The 25,888-nt window shown below is 51.6% G+C and overlaps 1 protein-coding gene across 6 annotated transcripts in view; it reads left to right on the plus strand.

The window, feature by feature from the left end:
* The window catches only part of SRGAP2 (SLIT-ROBO Rho GTPase activating protein 2), a 163,546-nt gene that overhangs the window by 98,842 nt on the left and 38,816 nt on the right, over positions 1-25,888 (plus strand). For 4 of the 6 annotated variants that reach the window (XM_064173801.1, XM_064173798.1, XM_064173802.1 and 1 more), the window contains exons 6-13: positions 8-223; positions 1,412-1,540; positions 6,991-7,215; positions 9,324-9,425; positions 11,036-11,233; positions 17,268-17,352; positions 20,823-20,850; positions 23,525-23,555. In XM_064173801.1, the coding sequence (XP_064029871.1) occupies positions 8-223; positions 1,412-1,540; positions 6,991-7,215; positions 9,324-9,425; positions 11,036-11,233; positions 17,268-17,352; positions 20,823-20,850; positions 23,525-23,555 (1,014 nt within the window). The remainder of the gene's footprint in view (positions 1-7; positions 224-1,411; positions 1,541-6,990; positions 7,216-9,323; positions 9,426-11,035; positions 11,234-17,267; positions 17,353-20,822; positions 20,851-23,524; positions 23,556-25,888) is intronic. The other 2 variants (XM_064173803.1, XM_064173800.1) reach the window with 1 other exon arrangement.

Below are 25,888 nucleotides of genomic sequence, written 5' to 3' on the forward strand. Positions count from 1 at the left end.
TTTGCAGGTGATGAAAACCTACCACATGTACAACGCAGACAGCATCAGTGCTCAGAGCAAGCTGAAGGAGGCAGAGAAGCAGGAAGAGAAGCAGATTGGGAAGTCAGTGAAGCAGGAGGACAAGCAGACCCCACGCTCTCCTGACTCAGCTGCCAACGTCAAGTTCGAAGAGAAGCATGTTCGGAGGAGCTCTGTCAAGAAAATAGAGAAGATGAAAGAGAAGGTAGCTCCAGAGCTCTGCTCTGCTCTGTCTGTGTGTGTGTGCACTGCTGGAGGAGGGAACTCAGCAGCAGTTCAGCACAGGAGCTGCTGAATTCCCTTCTCTGTGACGTTCAAATGCGAGGCTTCAAGTTTTAAGCGCTTCAGTGCAGGCAAGGGGCAAGCTGGCCCAGGGCTGCTTCCAGGACAAGCAGGTTTTGTCTTATCCCAGGGTTAGAGGCATGGCCAAAAAGGTTGAATCACAGAAGCTTGGTGGTTGGAAAGGACCTCCAGAGATCAAGTCCAACATCCCTGACAAGTCAGGACCCTCTAGGGTAGTTCACACAGGAATGCATCCAGGCAGGTTTGGAGAGTCTCCAGAGAAGGAGACTCCACAGCCTCTCTGGGCAGGAGGAGGTTGGGGTGTGAAGGTAGTATCTGGCCCCTTGGAAGTGATGGTTAATACCTTTTCCTCATGCAGAGGACAAGATTTATGTCTCCTTTCCCACCAGGCTAAGATCTGAGCTGTGCTACAGGAGCCCAGCATCCCCAGCCTGGCTTTGTGGGCAGAACCAGTCGCAGTCAGTCATTGAATCATAGAATCAAGCAGGTTGGAAGAGAGCTCCAAGCTCAGCCAGCCCAACCTAGCACCCAGCCCTGCCCAACCAACCAGACCATGGCACTAAGTGCCCCAGCCAGGCTTGGCTGCAACACCTCCCAGGATGGTGACTCCACCACCTCCCTGGGCAGCCCAGTCAGACAGTAAAGGAGCTCAGCACTAAGATTCCAGCCTGTACAAAGCAAGGAGTTGTCTTTTTAACTGATGTAGGCTCTGAAGGGAGCCAAGTTTAGCCCTGGCTTCTGTTGGAACAGGTGAGGTGCAGCCCTTGGACTACCCCTGTTGGGTAGTGTTGGAGCTGGGCCAGCCCCTCACGAACCCACTTCAATCCTTCATTCTTCCCCAAGCCACAGCCTGGTGTAGGGCAGGACCTGAAATGCAAAGCTGTGTAGGGTCAGTAGTGCTTAAAAACCTTTTAACTAACTGATCTGGCTTCCAAAGCTTTGAGTCTGGCCAAAACTGGAACCCACATGAACAAAACCCAAGTGAGCAGGGTGGGAATTGGTTCAGTGTTCTCTGGTGTCCCTCAGAAGGTTGCTGCTGCTGCTGCTGCACCCCATTTTAATGTCTGTTCTGCTTTTGCTTCTCTTCCAGCGCCAAGCAAAGTACACAGAAAACAGGCTGAAGGCTATCAAGGCAAGGAATGAGTATCTGCTAGCTCTGGAAGCCACCAATGCATCTGTGTTCAAGTATTACATCCATGACCTGTCTGATCTCATTGATGTAAGTGCTGCTGCTTGGGTGCCTGCAATGAATGTCGCTGCCACTAAGCCTCACGTCTGCCTCTGCTCCTGCAGCGTCTTAGGTGGCAGCACAGATGGCAGCCTCTGTAGAGCTGTGGAGTGATGATCTTGGGTGGGCAGGTTGGAAGGTGTCATCTCTGTGACTAGAGGAGGGCCATGAAGATGAGCAGAGGGCTGGAGCCACCTTCCCTATAGGGACAGCTTGGGAGAGTTCAGCCTGGAGAAGAGAAGGCTCCAGGGAGATCTTAGAGCAGCCTTCCAGTACCTGAAGTGGGGCTAGAAGAGAGTTGAGGAGGGACTTTTTTTGCAAGGGGTTGTAGTGATAGGACAAGAGGAAATGGATTGAGACTTGAGGAGAGGAGATGTAGACTGGAGATTAGAAGGAAATTCTTTGGAGTGAGGGTGAGGAGACCCTGGCCCAGGTTGCCCAGGGTTTGTTGTGGATGCCCCTTCCCTGGAGGTGTTCAGGATCAGGCTGGATGAGTGCCTTGAGCAACCTGGGCTAGTGAGAGGTGTCCCTGCCCATGGCAGAGGGTTGGAACTGGATGATTTTCAAGGTCACTTCCAACCCAGACCATTCTGTGAATCTCTGCAGAGGTGTGAGGAGTGCTCCTGGAGCTGTTTGCAGAGCTTCACTTAGATGCCTCACTCTGGGCACCAGGAACCTGGCACTGAAACGTGCAGGAGGAGGAGGAGTTGCTTGGTTAAAATGAAACTCAGCTGCAGCATCACACTGTTGCTTGACATTTTCTCTTTCCTATTTTAAACAGCTCTCAAGCCTGCAACTCAGAAGCACACTTAGGAGAAGGGAATGTTAGCTGTAGAAGGCAGCACAGGAGCTGGGAAGGGGAGCTGAGGACAGAAGCATTTTCTAAAGCTGCTTTTAACTCATTAGCATAGAATCAGAATCAAGCAGGTTGGAGTAGATGAGCTCTGAGGTCTCTTCCCACCTGAGCCATTCTGTGACCACTTTTGCTTCTGTGAATCATAGAATCATAGAATCAACCAGGTTGGAAGAGACCTCCAGGATCATCCAGTCCAACCTAGCACCCAGCCCTAGCCAGTCAACCAGACCATGGCACTAAGTGCCTCAGCCAGGCTTTTCTTGAAGACCCCCAGGGACGGTGCCTCCACCACCTCCCTGGGCAGCCCATTCCAATGGGAAATCACTCTCTCTGTGAAGAACTTCTTCCTAATATCCAGCCTGTACCTACCCTGGCACAATTTGAGACTGTGACTTAAATAAGAGGTACTTTTTCTTTTTAACCCAGACCTTAACTCTTTTCCTTGCTCTGAATCATTTGATGATAGTAGAGTTTGAAACCTAACATTAACCCAACCTTGTGTTGGGGCAAGCAGCATTAACCTGCTTGCTGTAGGGCTGTAAAGAGGGGCCTGGAGCACAGCCCTGTGAGGAGAGGCTGAGGGAGCTGGGGGGGTGCAGCCTGCAGCAGAGGAGGCTCAGGGCAGAGCTCATTGCTGCCTGCAGCTGCCTGAAGGGAGGTGTTTCTCCAGCATGTTGTGTTCCCTTTGTAATGGGGGGTGGAAGGAGCACACTGAGTTAATTCTTCAGCCTGCAGTTCAGAGCAATAAATTGTTCCTGACACAGCCCAGTAGTTCTGAATTGCCTGACTTTGGGGACTGAGGCAGCTCTTTGATGCTAATGAAACACTACAGTAATGGGGAAGTTTGCATTGACTCATGTTTGTAAAAGGGTCACTAGGACAGAATCTGAAAGCAGCTAAAACCCTGAGTGTGAGTCCTCAGGCTTGCTCTGCTCTTCTAGGAACAGCTCTTACCACAACTGCCTGCTCCTGGATCTCCTCCTTTTTTCCCCTTCCAAATGTGAACTGCATTTGAAAAGCAGAGTTTTGATGTTGGTTGGGTTTGGTTCTTTTCCTCCTGGCTGAAATCTCTCTTGGGCCTGTTTGAAAGCTGCTGACTGGCAAAGGGTTACTCAGCTGTCATGTTGGGCAGTGAATCCCACTGAGTTATCATTACTGTCTTATAAACAATGGATTTCCTTGGAGGATGATTCCATCAAACATTTATAGGGCCCAGGGAGGGGATGGAGAGGTGGGCAGGGCTCAGAGATGGGATGTGGAAGGCTTTCAAAGTGTTTAAGGAAGGGAGTGGGCTGAAAAAATGGTTTCTGTCAGGGAATCAGAGCATCATTAAGGTTGGAAAAGCTCTCTTAAGATCATCCAGCCCAACAGGCAACCCAGCAGCACCATGGCCACTAAGCTGTGTCCCTGAGAGCCATGGCCACAGGTTTCTTGAGCACCTCCAGGCACAGCCACTCCACCACCTCCCTGGGCAGCCCATTCCAGTGCCAATCACTCTCTCTGACAACAACTTCCTCACAACATCCAGCCTAGACCTGCCCTGGCACAGCTTCAGGCTGTGTCCCCTTGTTCTGTTGCTGGGTGCCTGGCAGCAGAGCCCAACCCCACCTGGCTACAGCCTCCCTGCAGGCAGCTGCAGGCAGCAATCAGCTCTGCCCTGAGCCTCCTCTGCTGCAGGCTGCACCCCCCCAGCTCCCTCAGCCTCTCCTCACAGGGCTGTGCTCCAGGATGATCTTAGAGGGCTTTTCCAACCCAAGCAATCCCTGGTTCTGTGTGCTGGAGCAGGACAAGCTGCTCACCCTGGGTGAGTGTGCAGCCCCCTGGCCTGCAGCAGGAGGGGGACAGCAGCGACTGCTCCTGTCCCATCTGAGCTGCTGCTGCTCCTGGCTGCAATCTTGGCTGCCTGCAGAGGATGGCTCTGAACCCTGTGTGCAGAGCAGCAGCAGCTTTGAGGGGCTGCTGTTCCAAGGCAGCTTCCACAGGTGCAGATCCTCAATCAAGCCTCTTTTGTGGCTTTGAGGTTTTTTTTTGGCTACTTTTTGTTCTTTCTGATTGGATTTAATGTCTTTTGATTCACTGCCTCCAGCCTAACCAGCAACTGCAGCTTCTCTTCTGCCACAAGGCTCCACACCTGCCACAGCTCATTGGCACAGCAGTCCTTGCTGACAGAAATCCTTTGCAAGCAGGGAATGGTCCAGCAGTTGCTCTCTTTTCTCCCTCCTTCTACTCCTCCTTTTATTTCTCCCTTTTCTTCTCCATTTTTTCCTCTTTTTCTCTTCCTCCTCTTTTTAAACCCTATTTTCTTTTTTTCTTTCCTTCTTCCCCCTTTTTTATTCCTACCCCTTTTTCATTTCCTTTCTCCTTCTTTTTTCTTTCCTTCCGTTTTGCTCTCCTCCCTCCTTCCTTTTTGCTCTCCTCCCTCCTTCCTTTTTGCTCTCCTCCCTCCTTCCTTTTTGCTCTTCTCCCTCCTTCCTTTTTGCTCTCCTCCTTCTCTTTTTGCTCTTCTCCTTCTCTTTTTGCTCTCCTCCCTCCTTCCTTTTTGCTCTCCTCCCTCCTTCCTTTTTGCTCTCCTCCCTCCTTCCTTTTTGCTCTCCTCCCTTCTTCTTCTTTTTTGTCCTCCCTCCTTTTTTTCTTTCTCTGCTTTCCCCCCCCCTCATTTACACACAATGACTGTAAGGAGCCCCAAGGGATGGCTGAGGAGGAGCTTCCCTGTGCCTTGTGCTTCCAGAGCAGCACAGCAATCAGGCAGATGGTCTCTTTCTCCTTGGCTATTCCCTGAGCCTGTGTAATCCCACTTGTCATTCCAAGAAGGTTGGGTTCCCTTCTCCATTGCTTTATTAGATGGCTGAAAAATGGAGCCTGTTTCTGATCAGCTAATGAAAAATGCTTTTCTGCCTTCTGGAAACATGAAGACTTGGCTGCAGGGTCAGGCTGGAGATGAAGCTGCTTGATTATCTCCCAGTGACATCACCCTGGTGGCAGCAATAGCCAGGAAAATTCTTGACCATGATCACTTTGCTGTTTGAAGGTTGTTGCTCCTCTGTTTCACCCCAGCAGTGAAGTCATCCCAATTGTGATTGCTGCTTGGGGTGTGTTTTTTGGATGCCTCTGGCTTTTGTGCCTGTGCTGTACACAGGTCATGTTCCTGCTGCCTAAAAGTACCCAGAATGAAGCAGTTTGCTGGGCCTTGGGTGGAATTGTTTGGAATCAAATGAACCTTTGCAGATGATACAAAGCCTGTGCTGTGTTTCTCCTGCTAGAATCGTAGCATCAAGCAGGTTGGAAGAGAGCTCCAAGCTCAGCCAGCCCAACCTAGCACCCAGCCCTGCCCAACCAACCACACCATGGCACTAAGTGCCCCAGCCAGGCTTGGCTGCAACACCTCCAGCCACAGCCACTCCACCATCTCCTTGGGCAGCCCATTCCAGTGCCAATCACTCTCTCTGCCAACAACTTCCTCCTCACATCCAGCCTGTGCTTGAGCAAATTGTTCCTTCTTTACTCTGAATTATTCAAGAGTTAATTATTTAGGACTTTCTGGGAGTGTTTTTGGTGGGACTCAGCAGCCCTGAAAGGGAAGTTAGAATCACAGAGTCCCAGAATGAGTGGAGTTGGAAGGGACCTTAAAGATCATCCAGTTCCAACCCCCCATAGACAGGGACACCTCCCACTAGCCCAGGTTGCTCAAAGCCCTCATCCAACCTGGCCTTGAACACCTCCAGGGAGGAGGCAGCCACAACCTCCTTGGGCAACCTGTTCCAGTGTCTCCTCACTTCATAGCAAAGAACTTCTTCCTAATGTCAAGAGAGCCAATGGCATCCTGGGCTGGCCCAGGAGCAGTGTGGGCAGCAGGACAAGGGAGGTTCTTGTGCCCCTGTGCTCAGCACTGCTCTGGCCACCCCTTGAGTGCTGTGTGCAGTTGTGGGCTCCTGAATTCAAGAGAGCTGTTGAGGTGCTGGAAGGTGTCCGGAGAAGGGCAGCATGCAACAAACTTGGGCACTCCATGAGCCCTCCAGGAAGTGTTACAATGGTTTCAGCTCTGCTTGGAGGTTAATTGTAACACTATGGGGCTTGATGGTCTTTAAGGTCCCTTCCAACTCAAGCCATTCAGTGATCACAGGCCCACAGGATGTCAGGGGTTGGAAGGGACCCAAAGAGCTCATCCAGTCCAACCCCCCTGCCACAGCAGGGCCACGCAATGCAGCTCAGGGCACACAGCAACACATCCAGACAGGCCTGGGAAGGCTCCACACAAGGAGACTCCACAACCTCTCTGGGCAGCCTGTGCCAGGGCTCTGGGACCCTTCCAGTCAGGAAGTTGCCCTTGTGTTGAGCTGGAACCTCCTGTGCTGCAGCTTCCATCCCTTGCTCCTTGTCCTAGCACGTTGAAATCTGTATGGGCTGAGAGGTTGAAATGCTGTTCAGTGCCTGGTCAGGATGCTTCTGTGGTCAGTGAGAGCTGTGGGTCAGCTGTGGTACCCAGGAGGATGTAAACCAGCCACAGTTTCTTATCCCTTTGGCTTCAGAAGCGCTTTCATTTCCTTTGCTTTGCTTATTCACCTGGAATGGTTGTGTCTTTTTCCAGCAGTGCTGTGACCTGGGCTACCATGCCAGCCTCAACAGAGCTCTCAGGACCTTCTTGTCTGCTGAGCTCAACCTGGAGCAGTCCAAGCACGAGGGGCTGGATGCCATCGAGAACGCGGTGGAGAACCTGGACGCCAACAGCGACAAGCAGCGCCTGATGGAGATGTACAACAATGTCTTCTGCCCACCCATGAAGTTCGAGTTCCAGCCTCACATGGGGGACATGGTCAGTTTGTCATCCTCCTCTGTCTCTTGGCTTCTTTCCTCTTGGATAGATAGAGCCACTAAAGAGCCTCCTCTTTGTTGCTGTGCATCGTCGTCAGCAAAGCTGGGGAAGGGTCTGGAGGGCACAGAGCAGCTGTGGGGAAGGGTCTGGAGGGCACAGAGCAGCTGAGGGACTTGGGGTTGTTTGGGCTGCAGGCTTAGTTTGGGGCACCACAATACAAGAGAGATGTGGAGGTGCTGGAGAAGGTCCAGAGGATGGCAATAGAACTGAGGAAGGGCCTGGAGAATAAACTTTATGAGGAGAGGCTGAAGGAGCTGGGGATGGTTAGTGTGAGGAAGAGGAGGAGGCTGAGGGCAGAGCTCATTGCTGTCTACCTGAAGGGTTATTGTGGAGAGGCTGCTGCTGGGCTCATCTCACAGGGAATTGGAGCCAGAAGAAGGGTCAGTGGCCTCAAGCTGAGGCTGGGGAGGTTTAGATTGGACATTAAGAAGAAGTTTCACACACAGAGAGTGGTGAGGGACTGGAATGAGCTGCCCAGGGAGGTGCTGGAGTCCCCCAGCCTGGTTGTGTTTAAGGGTGGTTTGGATGGGGTGCCTGGGACAGCACTAGTGCCAGCTGCCAACTGGATGTGGCACCATTCACCACCACACTCCTGGTTCTAAATGGGCTCACCTGGACAGTAAAATCCTTCAGGTCAATTGGTTGGATTTGTAGATTCTCCTCCTGAACACTGAGGAAGCACTGGAAGGCTGCTCCCATGCAGCCAGCATCTTCCTGTGGAATAAGAGTTATAGCCACTGCTTGAGGCTTCTCTTTGTCTCTTCCCTCTTAAGTGAAACCTTCAGACTGCAAATAACCTTTCTGGGTTGTTGGGTTTTTTTTGTTCCCTGTGCTTTGCTAATAACCTGGAAGATGGGAGGCTGAAAAAGAATGGCCTGCAGAGTGTCATTCAGCTCCCAGCTCACAGACACCCAACCATTAATCTTGCTTCTCCTCAAGGCCAAATGAGTGCTGTATAAATGCAGGCTGATCAGCTCGGTGCAGTGGTCCTGCAGAGTACCAGGGTTTGGCTCTGTGATGAGTTCTGGGGCTGTGAGTGATGAAGCTCCCAGTTTCTGTCCCTGACCTGGTGGCACACAGCTATGGTTGTTGTTTTACTGCTTGCCTTGTTAAAGCACAGCAACCAAACTGGAGGAAAACTGCCTCCTGCTGTCAAGTAGAGCTAACAAAAGGATTGTTTGGGGTGAAAAAGCTCCCTAAGAGCATCCAGCCCAACCAGTAACCCAACCACACCATGGCCACTAAACCATGGCCACAGGTTTCATGAGCACCTCCAGGGATGGGGTCTCCACCACCTCCCTGGGCAGCCTTGACCACCTAAGAAACCAACCTAAGCCTCCCCTGGTATAATTTCAGGTCACTTCCTCTCCTTCTATCACCTGATAATGGGGAGAAGAAACCAACCTGTAACTACAGGGAGCTGTAGAGGGCAGTGAGGTCTCCTTTCAGCCTCCTTTTCTCCAGACTAAACGCTCTCAGCTGCTCCTCCCCAGCCCTGTTCTCCAGACCCTTCCCCAGCTTTGTTGCCCTTCCCTGGACACTCTCCAGCACCTTAAATCCTCATCAGTCCAGGGGAGCTCACACTTCTGGCCTGTTTCACAGGTCCTTACCCTGTTGTTTCATTTCTACTTCTCTGGAATCCATTAACTAGTGAATGGTGCCAGCAGCTGCAGTGTGCAGGTTGCTCAGCTGAGTGAGCTCAGCCACTCCTGCCCTTGCCCCACGTCCCACTGAACCAAATTCTGCTTGATGTGCAGCATGGTTGAGCCTCCTCTGCATGCTGAAACACCTTCAGACTTTCAGAACACAAGCTGAGCTTACTCTGGGTTTGGCTTTTTTGATGTCCATCTTCTCTCTTTGCTCCCTTTTCAGTCCAGTCAGGAAGGGAGCTGCAGTTTGGTGCAACCTGAACCTTTTCCACTGGTTCAAATCCAGGGCTGCAAAGATTTGAAAGGAAGCACTGTGGAAGATGTTTGCTTGTTGCAGTGTTCTTGATGAGATCTTTTTTCTTTCCCAGCCCTCTCAAAGTGATGCTGTTTCTCTTCCAGGAGTCACAGATCTGTGCCCAGCAACCAGTGCAGAGTGAGTTAGTGCAGAGGTGCCAGCAGCTGCAGTCTCGACTGTCCACACTGAAGATTGAAAATGAAGAGGTGAGCTTACTCAGCCCAAAATCAGCACCCTTCTGAGCACTTCCACTGGGGACTAGTTAAGGAGGAATCTCCTTGCTGTGATCCTTTGAGTGAGGACTGGTAACATTCAAGAGGAAGGCAGCTGGGAGCAGCAGTTCAGTAGTGTTTGACCTCCTGTGAAAACTGGGAGTGTGGAGAGGCTCCTTTAAAATACCTTCATGAGCCTGCTCCCCCCCTGCTCTGCCCTGGTGAGGCCACATCTGGAGTACTGTGTCCAGTTCTGGGCCCCCCAGTTCAAAAGAGATAAGAGAACTACTGGACAGAGTCCAGTGGAGGCTGCAGAGGTGCTGAGGAGCCTGGAGGAGCTCTGTGAGGAGGAAGGGTACCTTATTTATGCACAGAGGATGTGGAACCATTAAGAGCTGCTCATGAGCAAAAGGCTGCAGGGTACTTAGTACCTCTGCTTGGTACTTGTGACATACTACTTGCAGGTTCTAAGTGCTCTCATTCATAGAATCACAGAATAGTTTGGGTTGGAAGGGACTTTAAAGACCATCTAGTTCCAACCTCCTGCTATGGGACCCTAAAGATCATCTAGATCTAGTTCCAACCCCCTGACATGAGATCCTGAAGATCATCTAATTCCAGCCTCCCTGCCATGAGACCCTAAAGATCATCTAGGTCTAGTTCCAACCCTCTGCCATGAGACCCTAAAGATCATCTAATTCCAGCCTCCCTGCCATGAGACCCTAAAGATCATCTAATTCCAGCCTCCCTGCCATGAGACCCTAAAGATCATCTAGATCTAGTTCCAGATCCCTGCAATAGGTCCTTAAAGACCATCTAGTTCCAAACCCCTTGGCATGAGACCCTGAAGATCATCTAATTCCAGCTCCCCTGCCATGAGACCTTAAACATCATCTAGATTTAGTTCTAACCCCCTGGCATAGGTTCTTAAGGACAATCTAGTCCCTACCCTATGCCATGAGACCTTAAACATCATGTAGTTCTAGTTCTAACCCCCTGGCATAGGTTCTTAAAGACCATCTAGTCCCAACCCCATGCCATGAGACCTTTAACAACATTCAGATCTAGTTCCAACCCTCTGGCATAGGTCCAAATCTCCCTGCTGTAGGATTTTAAAGATGATCTAATTCCAGCCCTCATGCCATGACACCTTAAAGATCATCTAGTTCAAATCTCCCTGCTATAGGACATTAAAGATCACCTAATTCCAACCCCCCTGCCATGAGACCTTAAAGATGATCTAGGTCTAGTTCCAACCCCCTGCAAGAGGTCCTTAAAGACCACCTAGTTCCAATATCCCTGTTATAGGACATTAAAGATGATCTAATTCCAATCCTCATGTCATGACACCTTAAAGATCATCTAGGTCTAGTTCCAACCCCCTGGCACAGGTCCTTAAAGACCACCTAGATCCAGCCCCCTGCCATGAGACCCTAAAGACCATCTAGTTCCAATCTCCCTGCTGTAGGACATTAAAGATGGTTCTAATTCCAATCCCTCTGCCACAAGACCTTCAAGATCATCTAGTTCCAACCCCCTGACAGGCAGGGACACTTTCTTCCACTAGAGCAGGTTGCTGATTTTTACTCCTCCTTGCTGGGCAGGTGAAGAAGACAATGGAAGCTACACTCCAGACCATCCAGGACATAGTCACAATAGAGGACTTTGATGTCTCTGACTGCTTTCAGTACAGCAACTCGATGGAGTCTGTGAAATCCACTGTCTCAGAAACCTTCATGAGCAAACCAAGCATTGCCAAGAGAAGAGCCAACCAGCAGGAGACAGAGCAGTTCTACTTCACAGTAAGGAGTTGATTTTCAGCATGTGTGATGGGTTTGGAATTGACACTCAGAAGAGAGGGCAGGAATGATGCTGTCACCTTGCCAAAACGTCCCTGGGGTGGGTTTTGATCAGGCAGAGGAAGAATATTGTGCTTGGAAAATGTGCCCCAGCACAAATATCATAGAGTCTTAGAGCTGGTTGGGTTGAAAAGGACCTCTTAAGGTCAGCCAGTCCAACCATCAACCCAACACCACCATAGCCACTAAACCATGCCCCCAAATGCCATGGCCACAGGCTTCTTATCTTTATTGATGATCTGGAGCAGGGGATTGAGTCCAGCAGCAGTAAGTTTGCAAATGACAGCAGGCTAGGAACAGCTGTGCATCTGTTGGAGGGTAATAGAGCCCTGCAGAGGGACCTGGCCAGGCTGGATGGGTGGGCAGAGGCCAAGGGGATGAGATTGAAGAAGGCCAAGTGCAGGGTTCTGCATTTTGGCCACAACAACCCCAAGCAGCACTACAGGCTGGGGCCAGAGTGGCTGAGAGCAGGCAGGCAGAGAGGGAGCTGGGGGTGCTGGGAGAGAGGAGCTGAAGAGGAGGCAGCAGTGCCCAGGTGGGCAGCAGAGCCAATGGCATCCTGGGCTGGCTCAGGAGCAGTGTGGGCAGCAGGACAAGGGAGGTTCTTGTGCCCCTGTGCTCAGCACTGCTCAGGCAACACCTTGAGTGCTGTGTCCAGTTCTGGGCTCCTCCATTCAAGAGAGTTGTTGAGGTGCTGGAAGGTGTTTGGAGAAGAGCAGCAAGGCTGGGGAGGGGCCTGGAGCAGAGCCCTGTGAGGAGAGGCTGAGGGAGCTGGGGGGGTGCAGCCTGCAGCAGAGGAGGCTCAGGGCAGAGCTCATTGCTGCCTGCAGCTGCCTGCAGGGAGGCTGTAGCCAGGTGGGGTTGGGCTCTGCTGCCAGGCACCCAGCAACAGAAGAAGGGGACACAGCCTCAAGCTGTGCCAGGGCAGGTCTAGGCTGGATGTGAGGAGGAAGTTGTTGTCAGAGAGAGTGATTGGCATTGGAATGGGCTGCCCAGGGAGGTGGTGGAGTGGCTGTGGTTGGAGGTGTTGCAGCCAAGCCTGGCTGGGGCACTTAGTGCCATGGTGTGGTTGGTTGGGCAGGGCTGGGTGCTAGGTTGGGCTGGCTGAGCTTGGAGCTCTCTGCCAACCTGCTTGATTCTATGATTCTGTGAATCCATGATTCTTGAACAATTCCAGGGCTGGGACTCCTCCACCTCCCTGGGCAGCCTGTTCCAATCCCTGACCACTCTTGCAGCAAAGAAACTCTTCCTAATATCCAGCCTAACCCTCCCCTGGCCCAGTTTCAGGCCATTTCCTCCCACTCCATCACCTCATACTAGGGACAAGAGCCCAACCCCCACCTGACTCCAACCTCCTTTCAGGGAGTTGCAGAGAACAGTGAGGTAGAAGCTGAGCAAGAGCAGCTCTGAGGTGGAAGTTTCCCATTCCTGTGGTGTGGGCTGAGGCTGTGGAGAATCACAGAATGCTGTTGGGATACTTTTAGTGATCCAAACTTAGGCTGTGGATAAACAGTAGAAAATTGAATTTCTTCTGCATCTGAAAGGGAATTGTCTGAGCAGGAACCTAACAGCTTGTAAACAGCAATCCTCAAACTGAGCCCAAACTAAAAGGGCATTTAACTCATTCATTTTGTGTGTGTGTGTGTGTGGTATTATCATCTTCCTATTTCAGCTCCCAGAAGCTTTGAATTGAGTCAGTGCATTTTTACAAGGTGATAAGAGCTTTCTCTATTGAATTTCATGCCAAGCTGTGGGGGTTTTTTAACCTCCTCAATTAAATGTGTGTTTGACTCTTGAATCCACTCCCATTTTATAAAGGCTTCAAAAGAGATCAAAATTGTTCCCCTTCTGCTGGCTGCTTTGGCAATGTTTTGCTGTAGACTCAGAGAATGGCTTAGGTTGGAAGGGACCTTAAAGATCATCTGCTCCAACCCCCCCTGGTGTGGGTAGAGACAACACTCAACTAGATTTGGTTGTTCAAGGTCTCATCCAGCCTGGCCTTGGACACCCTCAGGCAGCCACAATCTCCCTGGGCAGCCTATTGCAGAGTCTCACTACCCTCCTACTGAAGAGCTTCTTCCTCAGCTCCAGTCTCAGCCTGCTCTGCCTCAGCTCCAAACCATTCCCCCTTGGCCTGTCTCTAGACACCCTGATGAGAAGTCCCTCTGCAGCCTGCTTGTAGGATCCCTTCAGGTACTGAAAGCAGCTCTAAGGTCCTCATGGAGTCCTCTTTTCTCCCTCTCATCAGATCCAGTCTAAACCTGCTCTCTTGATGGAGATCTTCAAAATCTGTTGAGCTTCAGCTCTTGATTCTTCCCAGAGCAGGAACAGCAGCACTTCTGTGCTGTGTGTCTTGGTTGTTCTCAGCCTACCTCCAGCTGAGCTCCACCAGGAAGTAAATCATAGAATGAAGCAGGTTGGCAGAGAGCTCCAAGCTCAGACAGCCCAGCCTAGCACCCAGCCCTGCCCAACCAACCACACCATGGCACTAAGTGCCCCAGCCAGGCTTGGCTTCAACACCTCCAGCCACAGCCACTCCACCACCTCCCTGGGCAGCCCATTCCAGTGCCAATCACTCTCTCTGACAACAACTTCCTCCTAACATCCAGCCTAGACCTGCCCTGGCACAGCTTCAGGCTGTGTCCCCTTGTTCTGTTGCTGGGTGCCTGGCAGCAGAGCCCAACCCCACCTGGCTACAGCCTCCCTGCAGGCAGCTGCAGGCAGCAATGAGCTCTGCCCTGAGCCTCCTCTGCTGCAGGCTGCACCCCCCCAGCTCCCTCAGCCTCTCCTCACAGGGCTGTGCTCCAGGAAATGCTTCCTTTAGACTTCTCCTCTGCTTTGATTTGATTCTGTTTTTCAGGCTGGTTTTATTAAGGCAGAAGTCAAAAGCTAATGGATTTTTGTAATTCATTGGTGGGGGGAAGGGGAAAAAACCCTAAAGCCTTGTTTGAAATTGCTGATTGTTTTGGTAAGTGTCCTTGTAGCAGGCAGGGGACAGAATGTTAAGCATGAAGAAATAGAAAGAATCCTGCCCTGGGGAGGAACCTTCTCTATTCCTCCTTTCAAACCAGCCCCAGGCAGATGATGTTCTTGTGACCACTGCAGATACCCTGAGGGCAAAGCTGCAGCATCTGCCAGTGCCAGCAGCCTGCCCCTGCCCTGCCCTGCACTGAAGTTTCTCTCTCTGCTTCCAAGGGAATCACAGAACCACAGCACCATGCAGGCTGCAAAGCCACTCAGGAGCACCAAGGCCAACCCAGAGCCCTACTCTACAACATTCACCTTAAACCACAGCCCCAAGCACCACATCCAAACCACCCTGAAACACAGCCAGGCTGGGAGTCTCCAGCACCTCCCTGGGCAGCTCATCCCAGCCCCTGACCACTCTCTCCATGAAAAACTTTTTCCCAATGTCCAATCTAAACCTCCCCAGCCTCAGCTTGAGGCCATTCCCCCTTCTTCTGTCTCCAGTTCCCTGTAAGCAGAGCCCAGCAGCAGCCTCTCCACACTGTCCCTTCAGGTAGACAGCAATGAGGGGCTCCAGAGCTGGATGCAGGACTCCAGGTGGGGTCTCATCAGAGCAGAGCAGAGCAGAGGGGAAGAATCCCCTCCCTGGCCCTGCTGGCCACACTTGTGCTGCTGCAGCCCAGGCTCTGCTTGGCTTTCTGGGCTGCAAGTGCACACTGCTGGCTCCTGCTGAGCTTCTCCTCCAGCAGCACCCCCAAGTCCCTCTGCTCAGGGCTGCTCTCCAGCCTGGCACTGCCCAGCCTGGATTTGTGCTTGGCATTGCCTCGACCCAGCTGCAGGACCTTGCACTTGGTGTTGTTGAAGCTCCTGAGGTTGGCTTGTGCCCACCTCTGCAGCCTGTCCAGATCCCTGAAAGAGTTGGAGCTGTGCAGGCTGCAGCAGAGGAGGCTCCCAGGGGACCTTCTTGTAGCTTGCCAGGATCTGAAGGGGGCTCCAAAAACCTGGGGAGGGACTTTTGAGGCTGTGAGGGAGTGGCAGGAGTGAGGGGAATGGAGCAAAGGTGGAGGTGGGGAGAGTGAGGCTGGAGGGGAGGAGGAAGTTGTTGAGCAGGAGAGTGGTGAGAGGCTGGAATGGGTTGCCCAGGGAGGGGGTTGAGGCCCCATGGCTGGAGGTGTTTGAGGCCAGGCTGGCTGAGGCTGTGTGCAGCCTGCTCTAGGGTAGGGTGTCCCTGGGCATGGCAGGGGGGTTGGCACTGGCTGCTCCTTGTGCTCCCTTCCAACCCTGACTGCTTCTATGATTCATTTTTTTCCTAGCTGAATTATTAAAGTGTCTCAGGGCTCTGTAGTGCTCCTGTGCCTATTTGCAGAGCTTTGTGCTATTTTTATAGTTGTTATTATTGCCTTTTGGGTGTGCAAACACCTCCTAATTAACATGTGGACAGCAGAGCTGCTTTTGCTGTGCTGCAGCATGGTGAAGATAAAGAGTGTGCAGAAGAAGAGATGAAAGAGCTGTGGGGGGAAAGAAACCAAACAAGAACAAAGATGAGGGGGGATGGGGGAAATAAAAGAGAGCATTTGCAGAGCTGTGAAAAATCAGGAGTGGGGAAAATGCCACTGCCTGCTTGGGTGATGTTTTCAGGGAGGGAAGAAATGTGAAGTTAAAGAAGCTTTGTGTTTGTTTTGTCCCCTGCAACCCTGTGCATCATCCAGCGTGGAGGCAGAGACAGCATTTGATGAGTAAAGTGGGGTGAGAGAGGTTAAGTGAGAGAATAAGCACAGCAGCAGCTTTTTAGTTGGTTCAAACAGATTGCTCATTCAGCTGCCTGTGATGTGCATTTCCATCCCACCCTGCCTGCAGAGGAGAAGCCTTTGACAGCTCTTCAGATGTCTTCAATGATGCCAAACTTGCAGCTGATCCCACGGTGGAACAGGAGGCATTTGCACTGCAGCTCTGTTAGGGATGCAGCTTCAGATTCACCTGAGTGTGTTCAGAGATCATGGAATCATAGAATCAAGCAGGTTGGAAGAGACCTCCAAGCTCATCCAGGCTCAGCAAGTCCAAGCACTAACCTGGCAGTCAGCTCCACCATTAAATCATGACTCTAAAGGCCACATAGAATCATAGAATAGAATATAGCAGGTTGGAAGAGACCCCCAAGCTCAGCCAGCCCAACCTAGCACCCAGCCCTGGCCAATCAACCAGACCATGGCACTAAGTGTCCCCAGCCAGGCTTGGCTTCAACATCTCCAGGGATGGCAACTCCACCACCTCCCTGGGCAGCCCATTCCAATGGCAATCAGATGTATGGAATGGGTTAGGTTGGAAGGGATCTGAAAGACCATCCAGTGGCAGAGGGGAGATTGGAAGTGGATGTTAGGAAAGGGTTCTTTGCAGTGAGGGTGGTGAGACACTGCCACAGGTTGCCCAGGGAGGTTGTGGAGCACAGAAGTACCCAATGTGATCAAAGATCACATTCTGTGCTTCTCTGCTCCACAACCTCCCTGGAGGTGTTCAGAACCAGTTTGGATGAGACCCTGAACAACCTGTTCTAGTGGAAGGTGTCCCTGCCTATGGCAGGAGGCTGGAACTGGCTGATCCTTGAGGTCTTTTCCAACCTAAACCATTCTGCGATCCCATACCCCACTGATGCTCTCTGCTCTGCCCTGCCACTGGCTGACAGCAGTGGAGAGGTGGTGGGGAATAAATGAACTTCTCCTTTATAATTAGGGCTAATCACAGCACCATAACTGAGCTGCTCCTGATGGGGATTTAATCAGGCAAAGCAAACCTCCCTTCTCCAGCCTGCTGCATTCAAGGGGGCTGCATGAGCTTTGAGGTCTCTTCCAACCTAACTCATTCTCTCATTCTATGCTCACCAAGTCCAACCTCTAATTCTATACTTAGCAGTTACCTTCACAATCCAGCAACCTCCCAATGCAATCAGAGCAATGAATTGTGCACTTCTGATCTTGTGCTTTGCTTTTTGTTGTCTTTTCCCTCCCCCTCACAGAAAATGAAGGAGTATCTGGAAGGCAGGAACCTGATAACGAAGCTCCAAGCCAAACATGACCTTCTTCAGAAGACCCTGGGAGAAAGTGAGTCTGAGGCTTGCTCATTACTGCAATTAGCCAGGCTCTTGCCCTTCATGAATGAGGTACCTTGCAGGAGTGGTGAGCTCCTGGATTGCTGATGTAAAGTGGACAGACAGACTCAGGCTGTAGGAGTTTATCTTTTCTGACCTCCATGGGCTGCCTGATGAGTGGGTGGAAGGGAAAATGCTCATTGAATCACTAATGTGCATCACTTAGTTGGTAAAGTGAAGCATTTGCCCACTGCTTCTTGCTGTCCCCTCCCCTGTAGCCAGCTTCTGCTTTTCAGTGCTGGGCTGAGCCTTGTGACTCCCACTTGACTACTGCCTTGCTGGGCTGATCAGAAGTTCCATTTTCATGGTAGCTCAGCTGCTTCTCAGCTCTGTGGCTTCAGTGCAGCCCAAACCACTGTGTGTGAGCACAGGGGAACAACAAACACACTTCAGAGCATGTAAAATACGTTGCCTGTCTAGAGGGCATTAGTCAGGGGGCAGCAGCCAGAACTCAATCTGCATTTGCTGTTAGTGTCAGAACAAAGGGAGATTTCTTTCCCTTCATGGTATGGGCAAATCCTGTTGGCCAAACAGGCTTAAACTCTGCATCCAAGTTTCCATAGAAACCTGCCTGCCTCCTGTTTGCAGAGGAGAAGGTTTTAAGAGCCTAAATGTCAGGTCAGAAACTAACTAATTAACTAACTACCTCCACTGGTGCCTGGGTTTAGCTGTCAAGAGCAGGGTTCCTGTTCTGGTATGTGAGTCCCCAGGGTGTAAGTGTGTGCAGACCTTCTGAATGAAGACTGAAGCAGCATGTGGGCTTTGAAGTGCTTTGCTTTCAGTTTGGAGATGCCCTGTGAAAAGAGCAAATGCTTCTTGCTGCAGTCACTGAAGAGTTTTGTGTTGAGCAGCCCCAAGCTGCTGGGGGGTAAGGGGTGGATGTCTCTGTGGCTTTGGAGTTGTGCTCTTTGCAGTTGTTCAGAGTTTTCTTCAGCTGTCCTGTAGCTGAAGGCAAAGATCTGTGTCCTTAGGGTATTTTTCCCCTTCTGCCTCTAAATATCTGCAAGTGACACCCATGCTGCCCCTGTGACTAATCACATTCCTGCTTCATAGCTGACCTCTGCATACCGAGACCTATTTCCTCTTAACCTGCCTGCCCCTTGAACCCATCTCAAGCTGTGATGGGGAAAGGGGGTGGGGAGGGGCAAGAAGAGGAAATGAAATGTGATTTCTCTATTGCTGTGTAGAGTTTTAAAGGCTGCTTCTGTTCTCCCCTGGCTGCTTGGCAAGCCAAAGCTTTTCCTTGTCGCTCTGCGAAGGGACCCAGTGGGTGGCAGGGGGAACTCCAGCAGCTCCTGGTAAAGATCCCTTCTGTCATCTGCTGAGATCAAAAGCAGCTGAGGAAGGGAGAGTGCAGCTCCTCTCCAAACCCACACTAGCAGGTTAATGCTACAAACTCTGCCTAGGCTCATCCATAAAATGCCACTTAATTAGGGAATGGGCAAAGAAAATTCCTCTCACAGGTCCCTGGGGCAGGCTGGGAAGCTTGACTGAAAAATGCTGCATGTCCCTAGGAGAAATAAAACCCCAAATCCATGGGTTTGGTCCCATTTCTGTTCTTCTTTGCCCCCATCCTCAGGTGGCATTTATTAGCCCTCATGCAAATTGCCTTACTCTAATGATGACAAGTCCCAGCCTAATGAAACCAGCGGTGAGTCCTCCTAGCTACAAGTAATTATGTCCCTGCCTACTGTAGACATTTGTCACCCTAATGCAGCAGCCCCTTGATGTTGCCACAGCCATCTTAATTTCTGCAGATGAATGTTCTCTGATGGAAATGGGACAGATGGCTGGGAATTGTGCTGCAGAATCACATTTTCATGTCACTCATGCCCTGCTTTGGCTCTACGTGGGGAGAGGAAAGAGGCTATCCAAACGTGCTGGGCTAATTGTCAGCCATCAGCAGTTAGACCTTCCCCTTGTTCATTCCTCCAGCTCCCCAGGAGCAGGAAGGTGGCTGCAGGGAAGGTGGCTTTTTGAGCTCTTGTCTAGCAGTAGGGTTTCACTGAGGATGGGAGCTGTGGCAGCAAAGGGTTTGGGTTCTGCAGCTCTCAAAGGCATCTGTTAGTTTTTGGGTTTCTTACTCCTCGTTGGGCTGGTTTGCAGTCCTGCCATGGTGGGGGTTGGAAGGGACCTCTTGAGATCATCCACTCCAACTCCCTGCCAAAGCAGGGCACCCACAGCAGCTTGCCCAGGACTGTGAAAGTACAAGCAGTAGAAATCAATAGAGGCAAGCAGGGCAAGTGGAGCATCCAGGAGCTGCCTTCTTCCCATGTGCCAGGGTGCAGGACTCCTGGTTTCCCCCCACGCTGCCCTTCTGCAGTCTCAAGTCACAGAATCCCAGAATCCCAGCATGGGAAGGGTTAGAAGTGACCTCTGGAGATCATCCACTCCAACCCCCTGCCAAAGCAGGGCACCCACAGCACCCTGCCCAGGAGCACAATGGCCAGGGGAGTTTGGAAGCTCTGCAGGGAAGGAGATTCCACAACTTCTCTGAGCAGCCTGCTCTAGGGCTCTGCACTCTTACACCAAAGAAGTTTCTCCTCCTGATCAGATGGAGCCTCCTGGCTTCTAGTTTGTGCCCACTGCTCCTTGTCCCTGTCCCTGGGCACCACTGACAAGAGTCTGTCCCCATCCTCTCACCCTTTAGCTCTTGTTCAGCATTGCTCAGATCCCCTCTGGGGCTGCCCTTCTCCAGGCTCAACATCCCCAGGGCGCTCAGCCTTTGCTCCTACAGGGATGCTCCAGGCCCTTAATCATTCTTACAGCCTCCACTGCACTCTCCCCAGTAGTTCCCTGTCCCTCTTGAGCCCAGAACTGGTCCCAGCAGCAGACACAACCATGCCTGCACTCTCCAGCTGTCCTTAGCCTGGCTGCTTCCTTGCAAACTCAGTGCCAGTTCATGGGATGCTTCCCTAAACATGTTTGTGGGGAAGCTCATCAAACATCTGTCTCCCAGAATAGCTCCATGCCAGCACACTCAGTCTGTGGGCTAACAAACCCCTGAATGTTTTCAGTCTGCCTGAGTGGCTTCACAAAGCACCAACTCTTGCCCCTGGGAAGGAGGAGGGCAGGGGGAGGTTGAGGAGCCCATTTTTTCTTGGCAGCAGAAGGCAGCAATTTGAGTGCTGAGGGAACTCATTTTCCAAAACATTGCTTTCCAAAGAAGGAGTCCTTGGGCAGCCTCAGCTGTCTGCTGGTTTCCTGGCCAGTCGTGCTGGAGCTGTGCTGCTTGGGATGGGCTTTGCTGGCTTCTCCTGCAGCGTTCCTGGGGGGAGCAGCCACTGTCCAGCACCCCCAAAGCCATCCCCTCCCTCTCCCATGTTTTTTCTCCTCCCTCTCCTTCCCAAACTGCCTTTACAAAGCCACCAGGAGTGTTGTCCCATTTCTCTCTTCTAACACTCTCTTTCTTTGTCTCCCCAGGCCAGAGGACAGACTGCTCCCTTGCCAGGTAGGTGTGACCCAGGGAGCTCACTGTCGAGGGGACATCTGAGTGAGATTGGTCACAGCCATTCCAGATCAGTTCCCAGCCCAGGGATGAGGCCTTGAGCAACCTGTTCTAGTGGGAGGTATCCTTGCCTATGGCAGGGGGTTGGAACTGGCTGAGCTTTGAGGTCCCTTCCAACCTAAACCATTCTGTGATCCCATACCCCACTGATGCTCTCTGCTCTGCCCTGCAACTGGCTGACAGCAGTGGAGAGGTGGTGGGGAATAAATGAACTTCTCCTTTATAATTAGGGCTAATCACAGCACCATAACTGAGCTGCTCCTGATGGGGATTTTATCACACACAACAAACCTCCCTTCTCCAGCCTGCTGGCTTCAAGGAGGCTGCTCTGGGCAGGAGGGGCTTGGAGAAGGTTGTGAGCATCATCCTGCCCTGCTAACAAAAGGAAGGTGCTTGCTGCTGGTCCAGAGCCCTTGCTGCTTTTCTCTTCCCTTGCAGCAAAGCGAAGCTGACAGGTCCTAATTAGAGCCTGACATCTGTAATAAGCAAACATTATTCATCCTGAAACAACTTTAAATATCAAAGAGTCATTGCTGCTAATCGTTTCCAATAGACCTTCTTGGCTGTGGCAGGCCCTGGAAGCTGAGTTTGGCTTTTTTTTGTGCCCCCCCCCCCCCCCCCCTCCCCTTTCTTCATTCAGGATCTGTTGATTTTTCATTTATGTTTCTGTTTTCCAAGAGGAATTTCCCCTGAATTAACACATTGCAGCAGTCTTTTCTTCCCCCACCCCCCAAAAAAAAACCCCAATCACACTTCTAATCACCTTATTTATAATTCAGCAACCATCTGCCCTAGCAGGGAATTGGCTGGGATGATGCATTAGAGCCTCTTTGCACTTATCTGCTGTGATAGGAGGTGGGGGAATGGATTGAAGCTGGAAGAGGGCAGGTTGAGGCTGGAGATGAGGAAGAAATTCTTCACAGTGAGGGTGGGGAGACATTGGAACAGGTTGCCCAGGGAGGTTGTGGCTGCCTCCTCCCTGGAGGTTGAGAAAGGTTCTCCTGCCCCTCTGCTCTGCCCTGCTGGGGTCACATCTGGAGTACTGTGTCCAGTTCTGGACCCCCCAGGTCAAGAGGGACATAGAACTGCTTGAGACTCTCCAGCACAGAGCCACAGAGATGCTGAAGGGAGTGGAACAGCTCTGGTAGGAGCAGAGCCTGAGGGAGCTGGGGCTGGGAGCTTGGAGCAGAGGAGCTGAGAGGTGACCTCAGCAATGGCTATAAAGATGTACAGGTGAGTGGCAGAGCTGCAGCCAGGCTCTACTGGGGGATGCCAGAGCCAGCACCAGGGGCAGTGGTGGAAGCTGAGGCAGAGGAAGTTTTGGAGACATGAAGAGGAATTTCTTCCCTGTGAGGGTGACAGAGCCTGGCACAGGCTGCCCAGGGGGGCTGTGGAGTCTCCCTCTCTGGAGAGATTCAGAACCCTTCTGGATGTGTTCTGTGTGATCTGCTCTGGGTGCTGCTGCTCTGGCAGGGGGTTGGACTGGCTGAGCTTTGCAGGTCCCTTCCAGCCCCTGACATTCTGTTATTCTGTGTCCAAGGCCAGGCTGGGTGAGGCCTTAAGCAGCTGAGCCTAGTTGAGAGGTGTCCCTGCCCATGGTGGGGAGGTTGGAGGAGATGAAGCCTGAGGTCACAGTATCACAGTATCATCAAGGTTGGAAGAGACCTCACAGATCATCAAGTCCAACCCTTTACCACAGAGCTCAAGGCCAGACCATGGCACCAAGTGCCATGTCCAACTCAATCACATCTGCCCCCAGCTTAGTGTCATCTGCACACTTGCTGATGACTGACTCCATGCCCTCATCCAGATCATCTGTGAAGATGTTAAAGAGGATGGGGCCCAGCACTGATCCTTCCTATCCTGAGGAGATGATGCCTGAGGTCCCTTCCAACCTGAGCCATTCTCTGACTAACCTGAAGTCTGAGGCAAAGGACAGTGTGTGAGGAAGATTCAGAGTTATCTGAGTGCATTTCTGATGTCAAAGCACTGCAAGAGAGCTCCAGGACACGAGGGAAATGCTGCTGAGAGAGAGAGGTGGAACCTTCCCTCTGATCTGGATGCTCACCACCTGCTTGGGCTCTTTTTCTTAGGCTTAGACTGCAGAGGCTTAGCCTGGCTGCTGTGTGCCTGGGTCTGAGGTGCTTTGTGATCTAGATTGGTTGGAAGTTTTAGCAGAAGCTCTTAAAACAGAGCCCAGAAAGGCAGCTGGGAGCAGCAAGGGAGGAACCAGCAGGCTCCCACCTGCTTCTGCCCTCTGCAAAGCAGCTCTGTGCAATTCATAACCAACTTCATCTTCAGCAAGCAGCCCTGCCTGACAGATTTCCATATGGCTGGAATTAAAATGTCAGGGGTAATCTTCTGTCAAAGCAAGTAGACTCCCTTGTGTCTGCTGCAGGTTTTTAGCCATTTAAAGACACTTAAAATCTTTCTGAAGCTCCCTAAATTGAAAGAGACTAAGTCATTCTGACTGACTTGGCTGGCTGGCTCCTTCTCCTCCTCCAAAGCAGGCATGGTTTGGAATTCTGAGTGAGGGAGCTGCTGGTAGCAGAGGATTATCCTGACTCTTCTCTTTGCTTTTCCCTCCTGCATCCGTGGGCGGCTCTGATCCCACCAGCGGCAGGCGCAGCTCCACCGTCAGGAAGCAGGTAATTAACATGCCCTTAATAGGGATAGGAGGGTGGATGGGGAAGCAGGCAAATGTTTCCTCCTCCTCCTCCTCTCTTCCTCCTCTCCTTCTCTTCCTCCTCTCCTTCTCTTCCTCCTCTCCTTCTCTTCCTCCTCTCCTTCTCTTCCTCCTCTCCTCCTCTTCCTCCTCTTCCTTCTCCTCCTCCTCTTTTCCTCCTCCTCTTTTCCTCCTCCTCCTCTCTTCCTCCTCCTCCTCATCCTCTCTTCCTCCCCCTCCTCCTCTCTTCCTCCTCTCCCTCCTCCTCTCTTCCTCCTCCCCCTCCTTTCTTTCTCCTCTTTTTTCCTCCTCCTCCTCCTCTCTTCCTCCTCCTCCTCCTCTCTTCCTCCTCCCCCTCCTCCTCTCTTCCTCCTCCCCCTCCTCCTCTCTTCCTCCTCCTCCTCCTCCTCTCTTCCTCCTCCTCTCTTCCTCCTCCTCCTCTCTTCCTCCTCCTCCTCTCTTCCTCCTCCTCCTCTCTTCCTCCTCCTCCTCTCTTCCTCCTCCTCCTCTCTTCCTCCTCCTCCTCCTCCTCTCTTCCTCCTCCTCCTCTCTTCCTCCTCCTCCTCTCTTCCTCCTCCTCCTCTCTTCCTCCTCCTCCTCCTCCTCCTCCTCCTCCTCCTCCTCCTCCTCCTCCTCCTCCTCCTCCTCCTCCTCCTCCTCCTCCTCTCTTCCTCCTCCTCCTCCTTTCCCCTCTCTTAGCTGAACCTTTCCATTCCCAAGCACTGCCTCTCGGTCCAGACCCATCACTAAAACACGACCCAAGGGCTTGGCTCAGTGGCTTCGACAGAACACAAAGATCAGTTGGCTCTTGCCTTTTGAAACCCAACAGCTCCCCAGCAGCCTTGAGCTCTGGTGGTTTATGTGTTTGGTGCTGTTATTTCTTTGTGCCCTTTTCCCTCTGTTCCTCACTGCTCTGCCCCTGCAGCGCTGTCAAAGCAGTGAGTGCTCGCTGGTTGCACTGCCTTGTCCTGAAGGCTTACAGAGTGATGCTTTGTCTCCCTGCCTGGGTTGGATAATCTCTCACTGTTCAGTACCTGATGAGCTCCAATGTGTTTCTCTGAGATAGGGCAATACCAAACCGTGTCTCACTGCTGCTGTAAAGGCAAAATGTGGGTTGGAATTCTATTTAACAGCCCATTAAGGGGGGGCTGCTTTGTAGCTTTTAGGATCTCCCCTCCATGGGACATCAAAGAAGAGCAAGTTGTGGGTTTGGTGTGCAGAGTCAAAGCTCTCTTCCTTCTCTGAGCTTAGCTGGAGTTCATTTATGCTCTAACAACCCTGCCCTGTGCTGGAAACGATGTGTGTGCTCGAGAGCCCTTTGCACAAGCAGGGTTGGAGGTGTCTCATGTCCTGACTCGAGTCTCTGGTTGGAAAAGCTAAAGCAACAAACAAATCTCTCCTCAAACACTGAACCCAGAGCTCACAGTGAACCTCCCTGAAGTCCTTTGCTTTTATTTGGCTCTTCTTCTTTTGACTGTGACCTAACAACTTCAAACACAACTGCTCTGAGAGGTTTCATCTCTGCCAGGGCTGCTTTGCTGCCGAGTTCCTCCTGTCAAACTCCCACCCCAAGTCTTGAGGGGGGGGGGGGGTGATGATGGTGTTTGGATGATTAGCAATAAGCATGTCCTCAGGGGCTGGTGGAGTGGCAGGATGGCTTCTGAAGTGTTCTTAATTGCTTGGTGTTGTGTAGCCTCTAGAAAGCCAGTTCTAACTGGCTGTGGCTAATTAGGAGAGGAATTATTGTCACTGTATGATCGAGTTCTATGACACTTCAATAAATAACATTCAATAGAAGGAGCCATTAAGCCTAAACAAGATAGGAAAAGGCTTCAACTGGTTTATTTTTATACATATATCTCTTTTTTTCCCCCTCCTCTATGGAGGATCTCTTTGAGCTGATGGAAATCTGCTGCTGTAGCATCCTACCAAGAGAACATTTGGCTATCAATTAAGAGGCATTGCTGCCCGACGCTGCTGGAGGAGAGGCTGTGCCTGAGCAGGAACAAGTTGTAATCACATCATCATTTTAATCACTGGCATCTGACCTCCAGCAAATTGCAGCACTTGTGTTTGCTGAGCTGCTCTTCCCCTAAAAGGGGAGCATGAAGTGCAGATGCTGCAGAAATTGCCTGCAAAGTCATCTGGGAGCCTGTTGAGCAGAGGGCAGGAGGTGTGAAGGCTTCTTTCCCTGCTGAAAACCTCCATTAAGGTTGTTTAAGTTGGAAAGTGGCAGTTAAGGAGACCCAGGGCCTGACAATGGGTTTTTTTTTTTGCCATGTGCAGCTACTTTTGTGGTTGATCTTTAGTGGATTG

The sequence above is a fragment of the Pogoniulus pusillus genome, chromosome 39 (genome assembly GCF_015220805.1).
Source record: "Pogoniulus pusillus isolate bPogPus1 chromosome 39, bPogPus1.pri, whole genome shotgun sequence".
In the NCBI taxonomy this organism is placed as follows: Eukaryota; Metazoa; Chordata; class Aves; order Piciformes; family Lybiidae; genus Pogoniulus; species Pogoniulus pusillus.